This window comes from Rousettus aegyptiacus, unplaced genomic scaffold, assembly GCF_014176215.1.
Source record: "Rousettus aegyptiacus isolate mRouAeg1 unplaced genomic scaffold, mRouAeg1.p scaffold_m13_p_3, whole genome shotgun sequence".
Lineage (NCBI taxonomy): Eukaryota > Metazoa > Chordata > Mammalia > Chiroptera > Pteropodidae > Rousettus > Rousettus aegyptiacus.
The window spans coordinates 157,709,039-157,728,568 of NW_023416306.1; the positions used below are offsets into that span (position 1 = coordinate 157,709,039).

A 19,530-nucleotide genomic window follows, 5' to 3' on the forward strand; every position below is an offset into this window, starting at 1 on the left:
TTTATTAAAAAAAAAAAAAAAACTTTAAAGATATAGGTAAAACTTTTCTAAGGATGAGAAGGAGTTCTTTCAACTCTGTTATAATACATTACACTTGATGGTAAATATTATATACCCTAAGTGAAATCTGAAAACTTGACAACCTATGAAGTTCAGTGGACATGCCTTAGAAATATCAAAAGTCTAATGTATAATAAATGCAACCAGTTAAAATGCATTTTAAAGTAGCAATTTATATTGTAATAAAACTTACAAGGCTATGCTGTGGTTAACATAGCAAAATTTTTTAAATAACTGACCTTAAAACCTATCCTGAACTACCTAAAAAAATTTAAGTTTATAATTCTTAGCATTCCTGACCTCTTGCAGATAATGGATCTTCTGAAACAGAACTACACTTGGCATAATAATATTTGGTAAGTTCCCTAAACCTATTCTACTAAAATAGCAGGGGATAAAATAGCTCCCACAATGCATCTTCCTTTTACTATTTTCAACAGAAAATTACATGATTTTATGAACCTCAATGTCTAAGTATGGACCTAAACTTTCGATTTTGCTGCTAAATCCAATATTTATGAAACCAAATAAAAGAGCCATTTTGCTCAAGCTTTAAATAAATTTTGTTAATATACAACATACTTAGGCATAATATAATCACAATTTGGGTTAAAGTAAGTAGAACCAAACAAAGTGCTACGTTCTGACTCTTACCATGTTTGATGCATTCATATGCTGAATCAGCTTAGAATCAGGAACAATAACTTGTGGTGCTGCAGCTATTAAAAACACAAGCACACACATAAACAAGGAATCATGAGGCTAGTTCATAATCATAGAACGCTAGACAATGTTGAAAAGTTTTTGCATGCTTTCCACATTTTCTGCATTCAATTGCACTCAATCATTTGATATCTCAGAATGTTACAAATTTCTACAGTAAATAACAGCTGTAATAATACCCACCTTATACTGGAAAACATCAATTAAAAAAAGATTTGAGTAACAATACCTAAGAACTCAAGACAACCTGAGAATACACAGTAGTGAGACACCTATCACCTAAACATATATACATTTCTGTGCATTCTTAAAATGGAAATTTTTTAACATAAGTTAATCTTGTCTAAATCACAGCGTTAATGATTTTATTGACATATGTTGCTGCTGAAATGAGATATTAACCTAGTAGAAGTTAGAACTAGTTTTTTTTTACTCTACATAGCCCTTTCCTCTCAATGTAACAGTTGTCAGAATCTTATTTCCATTAACTTTTCTAAAAATACAATTCGAAAATCGCAACATTACTTAAGCTTAAAAGGAACTAAGTGTTTGATTCCGCAAATTTCAGAGAATAAACAGATAATCCCATTATCCTAATATTCTCTGAGTGAAGAAAATCAAATTTTAATTTATGATGACCTAAAATCCTAGAGCCAGGCCTAAAGGCAATAGGAGGAACAGTCATCAAAACTCATTAAAAGGACAGAATTATTTGATGCAAGGTATAGACTAAAAGTAGACATAGAAAGTCCTATTTGATACAAATAGCAAAATAACCCAAATAGACATTTCTATTGTGCATCATCATCAATTTTAAGTCCTATACAGACTCTCGAAGGAAGCAAACAAGTAATTAAACAGATACCTTATAATAAATTTTTCATTTCCCTTCATTCTCCTTTCCAATAACAAGATTTACAAAACTCAAATAGCCAGGATATTTTATAACTGGATATAGTAGTATATGAATAGCTATCCCCTTATTTATAGGGCATACTTTCCAAGATCCCCAATGGATGTCTAAAACCATAGATGGCACCAAATACCATACATACATACCTATGATAAATATTAACTTATAAATTAGGCATAGTAAGAGATTAACAACAATAATAGAAGAATTATAACAATATACTGTAATAAAAGTTATGTGAATGTGGTCTCCTTCTCTCAGCAAACTAACACAAATTTTTCCTTCTTCACAATTTTGTAGGAAGAAGATTTGTTAGAAGCATAGATCTTAGCAACCTCAGCATATGATTTTTGTTCTTTATTACGTAGAGAACTTCCACCTTTTCACTTAAAGAAAGCACTTGACAGCTTCTCTTGGCATATCCAAATTGCCAGCCTCACTATTCTTGGTATTTGGGGCCAGTTCTAAGTAAAACAAGAGTTACTTGAATACAAGTACTGAGATTCCACAACAATCCCTCTGGTAACTAGAGGGCTACTAAGAGATGAATGAGCAGGTAGAATATAGAACATGGATAACTGGACAAAGGGATGGAGCAAGGCAGCACAAGATTTCATCACACTACTCAGATCGACAAACAACTTAAAACTTATGAACTATTTACTTCTGCAATTTTTCATTTAATATTTTCAGACCACAGCTGACCACAAGTAACTGAAACTGCAGAAAGTTAAGACTGCAGATGTTTGTTATAACAGAAAACTCTTACTATATGGAAAGAATAAAGCTTCTTAGCCTTTTCAGGACCCAGATATTCCTCAGCTGTGAAATGTTAAAAGCTATTTCACAAGGCCTTTGTAAGGCTTCAATGAAACAAAAAACCATGAAATGACTTGCATAATACAAAACAATCTGGACACAGTCTTTAAATACTTGTTTTTTCTTATCTTTAAACCAAGGAACATAAATTAAGATATGGTATATAGCCAATCTTCACTTAAAAGAAATTTAATTCAATTTAGACTTACATAAATTACTAAGAAATTGAAATTTTGTGTCATCATAGTTACAAAAATCCTCTGGTATTTAAGATTTATAACAACTAAACTCAAATGTCTTTGAAAGAAAAAATCAGTTTCATAAAGAATGCAGATGATTTTACCATATAGAATGAAACGCTTAGTCAATAAACCTTTATACATCAAACTTATTTCAGGAAATCCACTATTACATAGCCTTCTCAGAAGAAAGCATCAATAAACTTATTTGAATATCATCTTAGGCTTTCAATTAGTGAACTACTTGTTTATCATTACTATGCAAATTGGATTCCCATTTTACACAAATTTATATGTAAACACACACACACATATACCCTCTTCAATCGTAAGAAAGGAGAAACCCAGAGTATATCTTTTTTGAAAATGACAAATTTCATTTCCAAGTTGTAAGTAAAAAAACATAGCCAGTCCTACCTTGCTGTGACGCAGGAATAAGAACCTGCTGGGTCTGTGCTTGCTGAGGTACTGTCTGCTGTGGCTGAGCTTGCTGATGGTGGTGGTGGTGGTGATGCTGCTGCTGCTGAGTTGGATGCTGCTGAACTTGCAATAAAAGCTGCTGCTCTTCTGAATGAAATCCATCTACTGCCCTAGACTGCATTAGTTTATTCTCCCATAACTAAGGCAAAGAAAGTTAAAAATTTCTAAGTGAAAGTCAGGAACAATAATAACTCCTGACATATGGACAAAAACATATTTATTACTGTTTATAAAATTCATTTTCAAAACTGATAAAACCACAAAATCAACGAATCTCTAAATCTTACACAAGGGTATGCAATAATAAAAACTAGTTTTTAAAGTATTGAACCTCACTTTTTCTACCTTAGAGTGCTGAAAATTTTTGTTTCTTTTTTTATCTTCAATGAAATTTCTTATGGTAATTCCTTAGTTACCACAGTTTCATATAAGCAAATTTTTGTAATCAAAGGTAATTCTTTTTAATATCAAATCTATTATTATTTTTATGGAAATGTTCCTTAATACAATGTTTTCTAACTTTTAAACATACAAAACATAAATTTATCTTTTCTTGCTCTCAACAAGAAACTTAAAGGCAATCCTCAAGTTAGAAAAGCCCAACTTTCGATCCATCCAATCCTACAAAAGAAAAAAGAAACAAAAATACCTAATACTTTTATAGAAGTAATCTCGACCCTCCACTTCTTGAAATTCCCCTCCCTCATCCATTAAAGCAAGGATTGACAATCTGTTTCTGCTTAGCCACTTCTATTTCCTCATCCCACCCTAAAACGCTCTCTGTGACATGGAAAAAAAAAAAAAGTGGGCAAAAGAAAATATTAGCAACTATTCCATCCTTCTAACACATTTCTTCTTTACCAGGAGAACCTCAAACCTTATTTAAAAATTGCCCAAGAAAGTCACAAACTGCTCTTTCAATATGTAAATGAAGCTTAATTCTATTATTCTGTACACAAGGATCTATACTTATTCATTGTCTCCCCTGGGATTTAATCCTGGGATACTGCCTAAAGCACCTGAGGCTTCTATCAGATCTTTCAAGAAGCTCCTTTGCCATACTTACAGAAATTTTTATAATCTCTTATTACTTCCAACTGTTCTAGAAATTCTAGATTTGTAGCTACATGCTAATAACAATTCCAGCACATCTCTAAAAGCTTAATAAAAAAGTAAACTAAAGGTCAATTTCCCAGAACCACCATTCCCTTAGCATAGCACACTTAGTAGTTAGCCTTGCCTGGTGACTGCTCTTACAGAGACAATAACAACATCTATCTCATAGGCTGTTGTGAAGACTAAACAAGATACCTATGTAAAACATTTATCACTGTCTAGCATAAAGTCAGTGATCAATAAATGTTAGTTATGTAATTATGGTGGTGGTGATACTAATTGTGTAATAGAGAATTACACTAGAAGTCAGAAACCAGTTAGTGGGTTTGACCACTAAACAGTTTTGTAGACAAATCATTTGTCTTTGTCATGTTCTCATGTGAAAAGGGAACAAACTGAATTAGATTATACTTCTAAATTCACTTCCAATTACTCTAAATCTCTATAATTCCAGACTAAAAACAGCAGGACTACTTTATGAGAGCCCAAGTTGTGCCTCATTCATTTCTGTAAAGTGGGCACCTAGCATAGCACACAGTACCAAAAAGGCATTTATGTGTTCAATAAAACACATTCTGACTAATGTAGCATATAGTAGCACTCTCAGTTTGCTATCACTCTTTTCCCTGTTCCAAAACAAAATAAAACCTCGCTTCTTGTGAGCCAAAAATCAAAGTGAGTAATTTGTTTTATTAATGTTTTAAGTAATAGTTTTTAAGCCAAAATTTTCTAGATTTAATGTCAGTTTTATTACCACCAACTGGTCAACCCACTGTAATATGACCTATAATTTCAATGAAGCTTCCACAGTAATAGCAAATATTAAATGGGTGTGTGTTATGTACTGCTAACTGAATACTGCTACTCACCTAAACTCCCAAGTCAATGACCTAAGAATCACACTTCACCCCAAAATCCCACCATTATTGTCGATTTCCCTTTTTTGAAGCACTGTTCTAATCTATCCCTACTATTGTGGCCCTGGTTCAAGTCCTTTTCGCCTACCAGTACTACTGCAAAGAGCAACAACTGAGCTCGCTGAGCTCCTCACGTTGTCATACATTCTACAAATAATATATTGAGAGTATCTCCTATATGCTGGACACTATTAGTTGCATTGAGAACTGAACAAGTTTGACAAAAATCATTCTCATGGAAGCTTGTCCTTCTAATCTATCCTCTATAAGTGGTCCTTCAATGCAGTTCTGGGGCCAACAGCATCAACATCACTTGTTAGGCATACTAATTCTCAGGCACCACCCCAGAACTACTGAATCAGCAGCTCTGGAGGTGAAGCCAGAAATCTGTTTTAAGAATCTGCCCAGGTTATTCTGATACACTCTAAAGTACCTTTGCTTTAAAGTCTAAACCAATGCTTTCAAACTGTGGACTGTAACCCTTTAATAGGCAGTTAAAAGTCAATTAGAATTTTTCTTATAAATGCATCAAATAAAGTGTCAGACTGTACCCTATCAAGTCAGACTCTGTGAAACACAAGTCTAAAAATCTGCATTTTAACCATCAACCCAGAAAATTCTTCTCACTCTAAAGATTAAGCTCCTTAATGGAGTACAGATTACCTCTCCAACTGCTACTATAACTTACTGTCTTCTAATAATGCCTAACTACTTGCAGTTCCCTGAATATAGCATACATAACTCGTCTGAACCTAATTCCCAAAAGAGTGCAAATGTCAGTTACACAGCCTCAAAGAAATACCTCACTGCCTGTATATCTTAATTGTTTTAAGTTTAATATTCACTAAATCTAACTTTATATGTGTAAGGTATTTTTATTAACTTTTTACTTTTCAATTACTGTTACCATGCAATATTATATTAGTTTCAGGTGTACAACACAGAGGTTAGACATTTATATAATTTATGAAGTGATCCCCCTTAGTCTAGTACCCACCTGGCACTATATACATAGTTATTACGATATCATTGACTATATTCCCTATACTGTACTTTACATCCCCATGACTATTTTGTCCTACCAATTTGTACTTCCACCCATCCTCTCAAACCCCTCCCATCTGGCAACCATCAAAAGGTTCTATGAGTTTGTTTTATTTTGTTCTTTAGATTCCACATGTAAGTGAAATCATGTGGAATATCATTGTCTGACTTACTCTACTCAGCACAATATACCCTCTATGTCCATCCATGTTGCACATGGCAAGATTTCATTTTCTTTTACGACTAAGTAATATTCCATCATATATATATTCATTCATACATTGGTAGACACCCAGGTTGCCTCCATATCTTGGCTACTGTCAGGAACGCTGCAGTGAACATATGTATGCACAAGTCCTTTCAAAGTAGTAGTTTGGGTTTATTCAAATACCCAGAAGTGGGATTTCTGGGTCCTTGTCTTTCATTATAGCCTTTGTTTTAAAGCCTATTTTATCTAGTTTAAGTATTGCTACCCTAGTTTCTATTGTTTCCATTTTAATGAAATACCTTCCATTCCTTTACATTGTCTGTGTGTGTCTTTCGATCTAAAGTCTCTGACAGGCAGCATATGTATGGGTCTTGTTTTCTTATTCATTCAGCCACTCTTTTTATTGGCATACTTAATACATTTATATTTAAAGTACTGATTGATAGATATGTAGTTATTACAATTTTATTATTCGTGTTTTTATCTTTTTCTTCTTCTTCTTAAAGAAATCTCTCTACCATTTCTTGTAATAATGGTTTGGTGGTGATGAACTACTTTCAGCTTTTTCTTGCCTCAGAAGCTCTTTATCTGTCCTTCAATTTTAAGCGATAGCTTTGCTTGGTAATCTTGGTTGTAGGTCTTCACTTTTCATCACATTTTTCCTGCCAATTCCTTCTGGTCTGTAAAGTTTCTGTGGAGAAATCAGCTGACAGTCTTATGAGAGCTCCCTTGTAGGTAAACGCTTTTCTCTTGTTGCTTTTAAGATTTAAACTTTGGCATTTTAATTGTAAAGTGTCTTAATGAGGGCCTCTTTGAGTTCATCTTGTTTGGGACTCTGTGCTTCCTGGGCTTGTATGTCTATCTCCTTCACCAGATTAAAGAAGTTTTCTGTCATTATTTCTCCAAATAGGTTATCAATTCCTTTCTCTCACTCTTCTCCTTCTGGTACCCCATGATGCAAATATTGGTATACTTAATGTACCACAAGCCCCTTAAACTATCATTTTTTGGATTCTTTTTTCTTGCTGTTCTGATTGGGTGTTTTCTGCTACATTCTCTTCCAAATCACTGTTTTTATCCACTGCTTCATCTAATCTACTGTTGATTTCATCTAATGTATTCTGTATTTTAGTTATTATAGTCTTCATTTCTGACTGGTTCTTTAATGTCTTCTATCTCCATTTTTGCGTTTTCTATCTCTTTGTTGAAGTTCTGAAATGACTGAGGATCCTTATAACCAGTGTTTTGAATGCCGCATCTGATAGACTGCTTGTTTCCATTCTGTTTAGTTCTTTTTCTGAAACTTTGTTCTGCTCTTCCATTCAGGATGTTTCTTTGTCTTCTCATTTTGGCTACTGCCCTGTGTTTGATTCTGTGTATTAGGTAGGGCTGCTGCTATGTCTCTCAGTTTTAGTAGAGTGGCCTTGAGTAGTAGGTGTCCTGTGGGATCCAGTGGCACAGTCTCCCTAGTCACCAGAGCCAGATGCTGCAGCTGTGCCCGTGTGGGTTGTGTGACCCCCTGTTGTAGTTGAGGCTTGGTTGCTGTTGGCACATCAATGGGAGAGGCTAACCCTCAGGAGAATTGGTTATGAGAACTGGCCATGGCCACAGTAGAGGAGCTGTTATACAGGGGTGACACTAGGAAGTAGGATTCACTTTAGTATGGCGCTGGTATGCCAAGTTTGCCCTTTGGGTGAGGTTTGTAGAGGTATTTGGGTGGTACTCTGGTATGGTCTGATTCTGGCCACCAGGTGAACTGGTTCTAAGGCCTATTGGGAAGGGTTCTATTGCAGGCCAACGTCAGCAACTGCCTGTGACCTGTCTAGGGCCACTTAATGTGAGCTACAAAGTGATCTACACATGATTGCTACATGTGTTTGGCTTGGAGGTGCCTGGGAGAGGCTAAACTGTTAACTGAGGTCAGCCGCCTCTAGCCGCCTTGACTTAGCAAGAGGTCCAGGGCATGCTGAGGCCAGACGATGCTTGTTTGAAGTTTGTGAACCTTTGAGAGAAATTTTAGGAAAGTCCACGGCATAAGCCAAGACAGGCCGTTTGTATGCCACTGGAAGCAGCTTAGGTGGGCCTATAAATTGGGTGGAGCAGAGTTTCAGGGAATTACCAACATGGGGAGGATGGTGTTAGCCAGGTCGATGGAGACTCAGACATGATGTCTACCTGTATCACCATGCTGGGTGTGGGATGGCCAAACGAAGGAATGATGGCTTCTGCTAGCACTTCTGTCTCGGAGAAAGTTGCCCCTCCCACTCCTGCCCTGAAGCCAGACAATTCGGTTCCTCCCTATGTCCCTGGCACCTTCTGAGCTGCTGTCCCAGCACTGCAGCTCAGAGGAAGTAAGTCCATCAACAGATAAGTCTGTGCGTGGGCCCCTTAAGAAGAATGCCTAAGACTCCAGCTACTCTCCATCTCACTCAGCCACAATCTCTGCTGGTTTTCACATCCAAAAGTTGTGAGGTCTTCTCTTTCCAACACTGGAACCTTGGGCTGGGATCCCTAGCTTTTCAGGGGGGAATCTCTGCATCCAAGATACCCCTTCCCAATTTTTACCGCCACACTTGGGTGTGAGACCAGCCTGTTCCTTGTCTCCAACATTCCCACCAGTCTCAATGTGGTTTTTTCTATATATCCTTAGTTACAAGACTTCTGGTAACTAGATCTCAGGTGATTCTCAATGACAGTTCTATAGTTTAGTTATAATTTTGATACAGTCATGGGAGGAGGCAAGTATGCATTTACCTACTCTGCCATTTTGATCAGAAGCCCAGATATATCTCTTATTGTTAAAAATAGTGTTCTACTTTTCACACTAAATCTACCATCTCTATTAAAGAACCCCTGCAGGGCAGAGATTACCATGTCTTATTCACAAGCTAACAAAATGACCAAGAATTTACCAGACATTTAATATTAATTCAAATAAAGTAAGGGAAAACAAACTGGTGTTTTCTAGAATAGAGTTTCTCTAGAATATGCTACTGACATTTTGGGTAAGACAATCCTTTATTGTATAAGACAGTATCACAGGAAGTTTACAGAAAATGCATTCCTGGCTCTAGCCTACTAAATGTCAAAGGTGGCCACTAGTCATTATGATAAGCAAACATGCCCCCACACATTTTCAACTGCTTTGGGGGGAGGCAAGGAAAAGGGACACTAGAATAGTCCACCGAGAATCTATATTTATTAAGCACCAAATACTGTTCTAGGTAATATGAAAAATGTAAAAACAGTACCATACAAATATTTAAAATTAAGCTTATAATTTCAAATAATGTAAAGTTCAAATTAGCTGAATGTTTTCAATTTCATTTTTTATCAAAATGTTCTATTTGTTAAATATTAGCTGTTTAAAATAAACACTGTAATACCGTTTAAGCAACTGTAATCATAAAATACTACTACAGACAACCAAGAATACTAAATTGTTATTTATTTTGCTTAGAAAATAGGAAAACCCCCTTTTCCTCATTTTTATAGTATTTTTTTCCCCCAACACAGTAGGTATTGTTTCTTGAACAATTTTTGCCAGGTCTCTGAAATGAGATACAAAGAAAATTCATTTTCTGTTCTCTAAATTATTCAGATGCGCATCTGCATATCACGGTAACTAGAATACAGTGCACTCTATAAACACTTTACATGTACAGACTCAATTTTCACACACACGAAAAACAATTTTATAAGATAGGAATGGCATTATTATCTCCTTTTTGCAGAAAAAGAACCCAAGGAACAAGAAGCTAGATAACTTATCCAACATCACCGACTAATAGCACACAAACTGGGATATAATACAGGCAGTCTCACTCCAGTGTATGCAGTCAGGGCCACACCTTGGGAGTGAAGAGTGAATGAGGCAAACACCTTGCTTGCCTCACCCTAATCCCAACTATGGTCCAAGTTTCTGCTTTCCAATTTCTAGAAATTCTGAAAGATTCTCCTTATTTCACAAAACATCTAGCTCCTGGATAAAACATACGAGAACTACATTTCTGAACTCTTTAGAAATTGTTTGGGACAAAGGTTTCCCCAATAGCAAATGAAGTGAAATAATAGATCATTATTCAACTTATGGTCCAAGTACTTATATATATTTAGAGTGAATTTAGAATAGTGGTTCTCAGTTAGGGGTGGTTTTGTGACCCCCCTCCTCCCGCCCCCCACACATACAGAGACATTTGGCAACCTCTAGAAACATTTTTGGTTGTTAGAATTGAGGGGTGCTACTGGCACCTAGTGGGCAGAGGCTAGTTATGCAAATAACCTACAATAAATAGGACCAACACTCCACAGCAAAGAATTAACAGGTCCAAAATATCAGTAGTGCCAAGGCTAAGAAACCTGATCTAGAGGCAGATAAGCTGAGTTTTGGATTAGTCTCCAACTGAAAAGACAGTTCTTCTCACTTTGTTTTATTGAGAAGAGAGGCTGTGTGGTTTTTTTTTTCATCTCCCATAGTACCTGCTATTTGGATATGGGCCAGACTGACAGTCTAGAAATCAGGATAATTTAAACATTCACTTTAAAGAGGAAATCTAGACTGTCATCCCACTAGTATAATAGTCACTCACCAATCCAAATACAGTTTACATTCAAGTATAGATTTACTAAAAATCAAGACTTTATGTTTCTTCTATCTCCCATAGTTCATACAATAAAGTAAGCCCATGTTTCAAGAGATAACCTAATCACCTCCCTTCCTGTATCAGCTAGATAAACTTCAAATTACATGCACTCTCATTACTCATCTTAATTCATAACCTAATTCACTACTGTATCCTTCACAGCCATACAGAAGCTTTAGATAGTTTGCGAAATGGCCAAAAATGGGGTACAGGGGGTTAGAGCTAATGAAAAAGTCCTTTAGAAACCATAAAATATAAAATTAATGTTAGTTTTTATTAACAAAAATGTCTAATCCACAAAGTCCAGTAGTATAGCAGCCACTAGCCACACATGGCAATTTAAATTATAATAAAAATTCGCTTCAGTTCCACTAACCATATTTCAGGTGCTTAAATAGCCACATGTGCCTACCATACTGGAGAGCACAGATAAAGAATATTTCCAACACCACAGAAAGTTTTATTAGTAGTGCTGGTCGTCAAATGTTAAAACTAGGGCACATTCTGGAAATCCTACTGAGATCCTGAAGAAATTTAGTGCAAAGAATTAAAATAACAAACTTATTTTAGTGTAACAGTTTTATTTTTAATCCAGTTACAACCCAGAATAGATGAGCATGCCCCATTTAAAAAACAACATGTTAAAATACTTCGTTTGGTTAAATTCTGGAGTCACATTTGTTATTAACCAGTTAAATTAAATATTTACTGAATGCCAACCACATACGACAGGCACTGTGGTAGAAGCTGGGGATTCCAAGTTAAATTAGGCACAACTTTTTTAATTAAAAACTAACCATTAAACAAAAAACCTACATATAACCTATAAAACATAAATAAATGTCACTTGTATGTAATATACTACATATTATACTTTTTTGTATATTTAAAAAGTCAAATGTAGTAAAAATGCAAGTGGAGCTATTTGGTCTCAAAGACAGTGCATTCATTTTTGGAGAGAATGCCTTGATTCTACTGGGACTAGTCAGAAAAATCAATTCCCCAGACTTTGTGAAAAGCAAGAGTAGATAACAAACCTCTTGGACTGACCACTAGTTTGACCTAGGGTAAATTAAAGTCTCTGGGACTGATTTTTAACACCTAAAAGTTTTGTACCTTCTACATAAGGTAACAGAACAAGAACAACCATTATAAGTAACATAAATTGTAAAATATTCACTCCACCTACACAAAGAAATCAATATAAGCTTATTCTATTCTTATTCATTTCCCCAAGATACTTTATGCTGTTTGAGCAATTTATATTGTTCTTCCAACTCACGTCTCAGAGTTGACATTCTTTCACTTAAATTTTTCGATCCCTACTCTTCACTTTTACTAACCATTACATTTCTGTTAAGGTAAACACATATATCATTTCACTTAAGCATACATTTTTAATGAAAATAACCCTATGTGCCAAATAAAATTTAATGAGAAATGGCCTAAATGAAAATAGCTGGAGTCTCGTATTTGCTTCTGCATTCACGCTGTCATTTTGGTTTAAGTATATTAAGAAAATTTGCCTTCCCACGGCTAAATTGTTGGGAAAGGAAAAAGTATTTTAAGTGATGGTTTCTTAAAAGTTAGTTGCAATGCAGAATCTGAAACAATATACCAATAACATGGTCTCAGATTAAAATCAACTTGTCTTTCATTTGAAGGGATTCCACAACATCATGCATTAGTCATTTGGAAAATATGAGCTTGGTAAATTATGTAGATATTGCAAATGTTAATGCATTTCATTATAGAATACCAAACAACTGCATTTCTTAATATCAACACTGATCTCCTCTCAACCTTTAAGTAAACATCTTTTTACTATTCGGTGCATCAAAACAGGAAGCAAAGCTCTCAAAGCTCTCCAGAAAAGCTCTTGTGCATTCGAGGTAAGAGATGAACTAGTCACTTTTTTCACGGGACATGATATTTACTGAAAATGTAACAAACTATAATTATTCAAACTTGGGCATCTGGTCGACCACATGGACCATCTAAAAGAGCCTGTGGGGAATCCAAGAGTTCCATGGACCATACTTTAAGAACCACTGTCCTGAACAATAAGGCAAAAATATACTACAATTTCATGAGTCACTACACCACCAAGAAAACACAAATGCTACATAAAAATATCTAAATATTTCTGCTAAAATCCAAGGAAATCCAAAAGACAGAAAACCTGCTCCCAAAAAAATATACAAGATAAACCTCACATTTGGTCCATATAAAGTATCAGACTCAAGAACTTGAAATTTTTTTACCAAGCACTTATTCAATCTCTAAAACAAACACATTTTAAAATATAGGTACACTAAGACCATAAAAAAGGAAGGAAAAAAACTTATAGGTATGTCAAGTAATTAGACTGTAAATGTAGAATGTTAACTATTCATTAATAACAGCTAATGCTATTGCCAGGCACTGCACTAAGCATTTTATATGGTTATTACATTTAATCCTCAAAACAAACCCACAAGGTAAGTACTACTAATTCCCAGCTTACATACAAGGCAACTGAAATAAGTAGTTTACCTAAGTTTAGAGGAAGAATGGCTGAGGGTAGAGTTGGGATTTAAAACCAGCACCCTCCGAAAAAACAAAAAACAACAAAAAACAAAAAACCAGCACTGTTCACTTAACTATACTGCCTCCTGCAACAAAGACAAATGTTATTCCCATGGAAACATTAAGGCTAAAGAGAATGTTTAAAACAAAGTGGGGGGGGGGGGAGGTGGGGAACTCACAGTTTTTAGTTCCATCAGAACTTGTTCATCCACTCCATCATCCAGAAAGATGTCTCTCACATCATTAATAACATCTTCAATCACAGATCTGTATAATTTAGGCTTTAAATGAAAAATAAAAGATGTTGAAAATGTCATATTTCACATATTAAAATATGTAACACATTTTCACAAACTCAAAACAAATTCAATAGATATAACTTTAAAGATATGGCCATCTTAGTAAACATCATTTGCCTTAGACTGCACTATTTGATGACTGCATATTCTAATAGAAGTTTTAAGACTATTTAAACCAATTTACATATATAAGGTCCTTATGCATACAAGGGCCATACAATTTCCAGTTATAATTTCCTGTTGTAGTCAAAACACCTAATGTGATCTTATAATACCTTTACGGAACAGTATGTTTGATTCCTATTATTCCTTATATGGTCTGATCCCTATTTTATCTCATAATATTGCCACAAAGTCTTAGACTTTAGGGAACCTTATGTACTACAGTCATTTATCTGGATATAATCTGAACCCAGTAACTATTCGAATTTAAAAAATTACCTAACTTGTTTTCATTACCCAGTCTGTTACCTCTGTTATCCTATTGAACTGTTTACATACCTACAATAAGAGGCCTAAAAATTCCAGAACAAGGCACACTGATCTTGCTTCGATTTCTCTCCTACTACTGCTCAGCTGGTGCTATGAAAGGAATCATAAACCCTGATGTTTGTTTTTAATTATTACTTTTATTGTTGGTATTACTTGAGGGTGTAGGGGGAAGCTGACTCCTAGAAGGTTGCCAAAAGGATAATGTGAATAGATATGAAAATACTTTGAAAAGTGTAATGCACAGTCCCCCCCCAGCCCCCCCCCCCCAGTGGGACTACTGACATTTCACGACCCCCACTGGATGCCTGAAGCTGATTAGTACTAATCCCAAATGATTAGCTTAATTTATAAATTAGGCACAGTAAGAGGTTAATAATAAAAAAACAATTACAATATACTGAATAAAAGTTGTGTGAATGTGGTCTCAGTGTCTCTCTCAAATATTTAATTTTTGAAAAATTTTCCAAAAAATCCCACCTACAAATTTAATGCCTTTTCCATACTCGCTAAGCATTTATCACGCTTAGTGGCCGTAACTTTTACAGTTTAAGGTATGACAGCGAACAAAACTAGCAGGAATTTCTTTTCCTTTCTCCACAATTTCAGATTCACTCTTACCATATATCTCAGCAACCTTGGCACGGAATTTTTTTTTTTTCCATTTTTTTTCTTTCCTTATTAACTTCACCTTTTCACTTAAAGGAAGCACTTTATCGCTTCTTTTTGGCATATCCAAATTGCCAGCAGCACTACTCTTGCCCTTTGGGGCATCAGTAAAATAAGGGTCACTTGAACACAAGCACTGATACTATCACAGTTGACATAACAGGCAAAGAGTGTACACAGCGCGGATACTGGACAAAGGGATTATTCATGTCTCAGCAGTGCAGAGTGGCGGGAGATTTCAAATTTATGAACTGTTTATTTCTGGAATTTTCAATTTAATAGTTTCAGACCTCAGTAGACCACACGTAACTAAAACCAGAGATGGCGGTGGGGCTACTGTATTTTTTTAAAAACCAAAAGATGGGAAACAGAATATTTTATCCAACCCACATCTTATTTTTAATATGCAGGACGAAAGGAAGTTCGCATGTCGGAGTGATAAAACTGGAACTGCCTCATTATAAATCCTATCCATTATCACACAGAGTTAAGATTAACAGCCTTTTTTTAATGCTTTGTCGTTATTTGTGTTCCATATCTTGCTTAAGTTAAATGTTGCTGGTTACCCAATAAAACCAAGGGTTTGCTCTCAGAAGCAAAACTGAAAAAGAAATAAATGTTTCATTAGCATCACTGTCAGTAATACTGTTATCACAGGGGAATCCTCTAAGAAAATGTGTCCCTGCCTAGCCAAAAATACAAATAATGAGTTTCTCCCTACAATATTAAAAACGATTTGTTCCTTTTCATTACAACCAGAAAAACAATTCATACATCTGGGTTCTCACTTCTGCTGTTCCATTAACTTGCTTTTTTATTTTGCCAAATGTGTCTTCTGCGAACTTCAGTGTATTCCTATGTAAAATGTGCATCTCTACGGTGCCTCCTTATTTTAACATTGATTCTATATATAAGGAAAACATATCTACGAGTATCTCCTTAGCTATAGTGCTTTAACTACTGAATTACAAAAATACACTTATAAAGTAATTACTTCTTAAGGCATTATAAAGCAGCAGCATAACTTTAAACTGGTAGTATCTTTTCAAGATATATAGTTTTCATCAAAGTAAATGTTTTGGTGTTTCTGACATCAGTCACCCCCAACAATCCTATGCTTAGAGATCCAGGCATTATAGATACACATGTGTTTTCTTTAGACACTCCCTATTTAATCAATCAAATTTTAAGATATTGCTTTTGTGCCTTAATTAAGCCACAATTTGACCATTTAATGGATTCATAAGTACTAGAGTTGAAGGAAAACGTGTACTCTTCATGAACCATATGCCTAAAGAATAATTGAGCAGAACCGTTCATAAGTTGAAAAGCTCTCAAAATGTTTTTAAAAGTATGTGTATATAGGTACTTTTTGAAATAAGCAATTTACGAATTATTATTTAAAATGCTAAACTTACTTGAGCCAAAGTTTTTGCCTTTTATGAAATACAAAGCAATTTAGGTTTGTCCTAGTTTTCAAAACAGATTATTTTCAAACTTAAAAATTGGTAAAAGGCCACAGTGGCCCTACCTAATGTTTAATTAGAAGGTTCCTTTCAAAAGTGTTAGTCCCCTGGTGCAGTATTAGAAAGTTGAATTTCTACATTGCATATCATATTAATATCCAATACAATAAACACATTGTCTACTTAGAAAAATTTTTTTTTAATCCACTAAGTCTCTTCACTCTCATTACTCACAATTTCCATATACATAAATGTACCGTGGACAAAAGGTCCTACACTGAAGCTTTAGGCACTTTTCTATTTCTTTGAAAAGCTTTGTGTCATTGATATTACAAGCAAACATAATGAAATACTAGGAGCTATATTTCTAATATTACTTCCTGAATACTTGATGAACAAATACTATCAAAGTCCTCTGCAGCTAACGGTTAATTTAGAAAACATTTTTAAAAAAATTCCCTCAATGCACATATCTATTAATACAAGAACGATTAGACATCTGAGCTAAAATTCTCTTTAAAAACAAAAATTATAGAATATAAAGAAGGGACAGCAATTCTATTTTCCCCTACCAAGGATGGCACTCTCAGCTGCTGCATCAAAACAAGAACTAGGGGTTCTGAAAGCAGCCTTGGCTGGGTGCGAAATTACAGTATAAGGAAAAGACCTAGAAATAAACTGAGCTCAGCACGCGCCTGCCTCTCGCCTAGGGAGCACGAACCTCCCAGCCCCGCTCTCAGCAGCGCTCACTATTTAAAGCCGGATCTGGTGTTTAAATGGAGAGGTGGTGACGTAGGCCTGAAAAGCACCTTCCCATCCTGGCAGAGTCTATATTAGAGAGCGGCAATGGCTCTATATAAACAGGGCAGCCAAAGGGAGGAGGACCACAAGCTCAGGGACTGAAAAGCAGGGTAAGCGGCCGCAGCCATGATGGATCGACCCGAGTCGCCAACGGTACGGAGTCGGGCGGCCGCGGGCTTTTCTGCGGCTTTCGGGACCGGGCAAAAACGTGTTTTATTGTCACAATAAAAATAATAGAGTGGGGTGGACTAGTGATCACATTGCGTTGGTGACTGAAAAGGTTATTTATGTGACTGCTTTTTGCAAACCTACGTGATCGCAAGTAACCAAAAAGGGACAAATGGGGAAGAAGTAGGCAAATTTCAAGACGAAAGCAGGGGCACTTTGACCACTGTAGGCTTTTTTTTTTTGTTTGCTTTGGTGCTTTTGCTAGTCGAAGATACGATGGGGGTTTTGCTTCCCCTTCGCCATTTTACCGATTCGGAAGGAACTGAGATAAGTGCTTTTCAACCTTCGTCCTCTTTTTTAACATAAAATGGCCCCAGTGAAGGCTCCCTAAAGCACAACAGCCAGAAACACCCAAAGTAACCCCCAAAGTAGCCAAGAGCCTTCCACTGCATTAAAGTGGATCACGGTGGACTTGGGGATTCGCCCAATTCCCCAGGCGCGGTTTTTGTTCTGAGACTGCTCGGGGAGCCCTTCTCCAGCCAGCGCGGCCGGGCCCACTACGGGGGCAAGCGGCGGCTCCCCGCCCGCCCGCCCTCCCGGCGGCCGGGGTCTGGGGCCGCGGCCGCGCGCTCGCCCCGGCCCAACGGCCTCCGCGGCCCGGACAGCCCCGAGGCGGCCCCAGGCCCCGCCGGCGCCCCCGCCCTCCGCGCCGCCGCGAGCCCTTGGCGCCCCCCCGCGCCCGGCGCCCCGGCCCGCTCCGCCCGAGGCAGGAGGCGGGAAGCGGCGACGGCCGCGCGGGCGGCCGAGGAGAGTCGAGGCCGGGAGCCGCCGCCGTCCCCACCCCCGCCCGGTCCGGCCGTTGCTGCCGCCTGAACGAAGCCCCCGCCGGCCACCGAACCACGTCCTTACCACGGTGTTTGTATTTGCCGAGTTCGCCATTTCCACACACAACACAAACAAGAGGGGAGCAACCCCGAGAAAAGATAAAAACGAAACTAAAAATAAAAAATACCACCGGAGGGTGACTCAAGCCACCGCAAAATTGGGGGTAAAAATTTTAAACAAAATCGGATCCTGAAGGAGTGGAGGAGAGCGGTAAAGGGGGGGGGGCAGTGCTCCCGGAGCTAAAAACCTCGAGAATCGCCCTTAAAAAAAAGCCACGACCCTCGGGGGTCTGGGGGGCGTTACCCGCTCCCCACCCCGCGCAAAGGAGGGAAACCACCGGTCGCCGCTCCCTACGCCGCCGCTGCCGCCACCGGCTGCAGCTCCAGCCGTCCGGTCCGCCTGCTTCTCCCCTTTATATAGCGAGCCAACGAGCTGCGCGAGCCGCCGCCGCCGCCGCTGCCGCGGAGAGACAGGGCGGAGGGGGAGGGAGGGGCGGAAAGGGCGGGGGCAGAGATGGGCGGGGCTTAACGCAAGACACCGCGAGAGCCGCGTCGTCACGCGCCGTGGGGGGTGTCGGGCGGGCGGAGTTCTGGGACTGGAGTAGTGAAGTCCGCCAGCCGCCTGCCCCAGTCTCGCGCGATCACGTGGTTGGCACCCAGGCGGAAGGCTCCCGCACCTCCTTTGAAATGAGCCTGCAAAGCGCTGCTGGAAAAGGAGTGAATTATGGTAATACTCCAGTCCAATTCTAGCTGGCACCGCCTCCTGTCAGTCTTCGCCGTCTGGTGGAGGAGCTAGGAAATATGAAATGGGTGGTGACAGCTGCCTCTGTAGGAATGGCTGAGGAGGACGGGTCACGTGGCTCAGCTTCCGGCCTCTGGCGCGCTTGGGCTGAGGGCAGAGATTTAAATGCGGAGTCATCTCGAGTTGTGAACCTAATTTGGACTCATCACTCCAAGTCGTTTTCATCTCTCGTCCAGCCTGGGCCTTGAGCTTGCAAAATTGTAGTGTTCCTAAAGGGGTTAA

General features: G+C 37.9%; 1 protein-coding gene and 1 non-coding gene across 3 annotated transcripts in view; both read right to left on the bottom strand.

Annotated features, from left to right (window-relative positions):
• The window catches only part of GTF2A1 (general transcription factor IIA subunit 1), a 43,887-nt gene extending 24,933 nt beyond the window's left edge, over nucleotides 1-18,954 (bottom strand). Inside the window, exons 1-4 of one of the 2 annotated variants that reach the window (XM_016137515.2) lie at nucleotides 18,532-18,952; nucleotides 13,910-14,011; nucleotides 3,172-3,373; nucleotides 715-779 (exon numbers count right to left, since the gene is read on the bottom strand). In XM_016137515.2, the coding sequence (XP_015993001.1) occupies nucleotides 715-779; nucleotides 3,172-3,373; nucleotides 13,910-14,011; nucleotides 18,532-18,561 (399 nt within the window). In that variant the 5' untranslated portion in view covers nucleotides 18,562-18,952. Of the gene's footprint in view, nucleotides 1-714; nucleotides 780-3,171; nucleotides 3,374-13,909; nucleotides 14,012-18,531 lie in introns of both variants that reach the window. The other variant, XM_036218239.1, reaches the window with a different exon arrangement.
• On the bottom strand, nucleotides 1,327-1,470 carry LOC118601162. Its single transcript, XR_004950247.1, has one exon. It is a non-coding gene; the product is annotated as a small nucleolar RNA SNORA79 (small nucleolar RNA).
• Nucleotides 18,955-19,530: the final 576 nt, after the last annotated feature.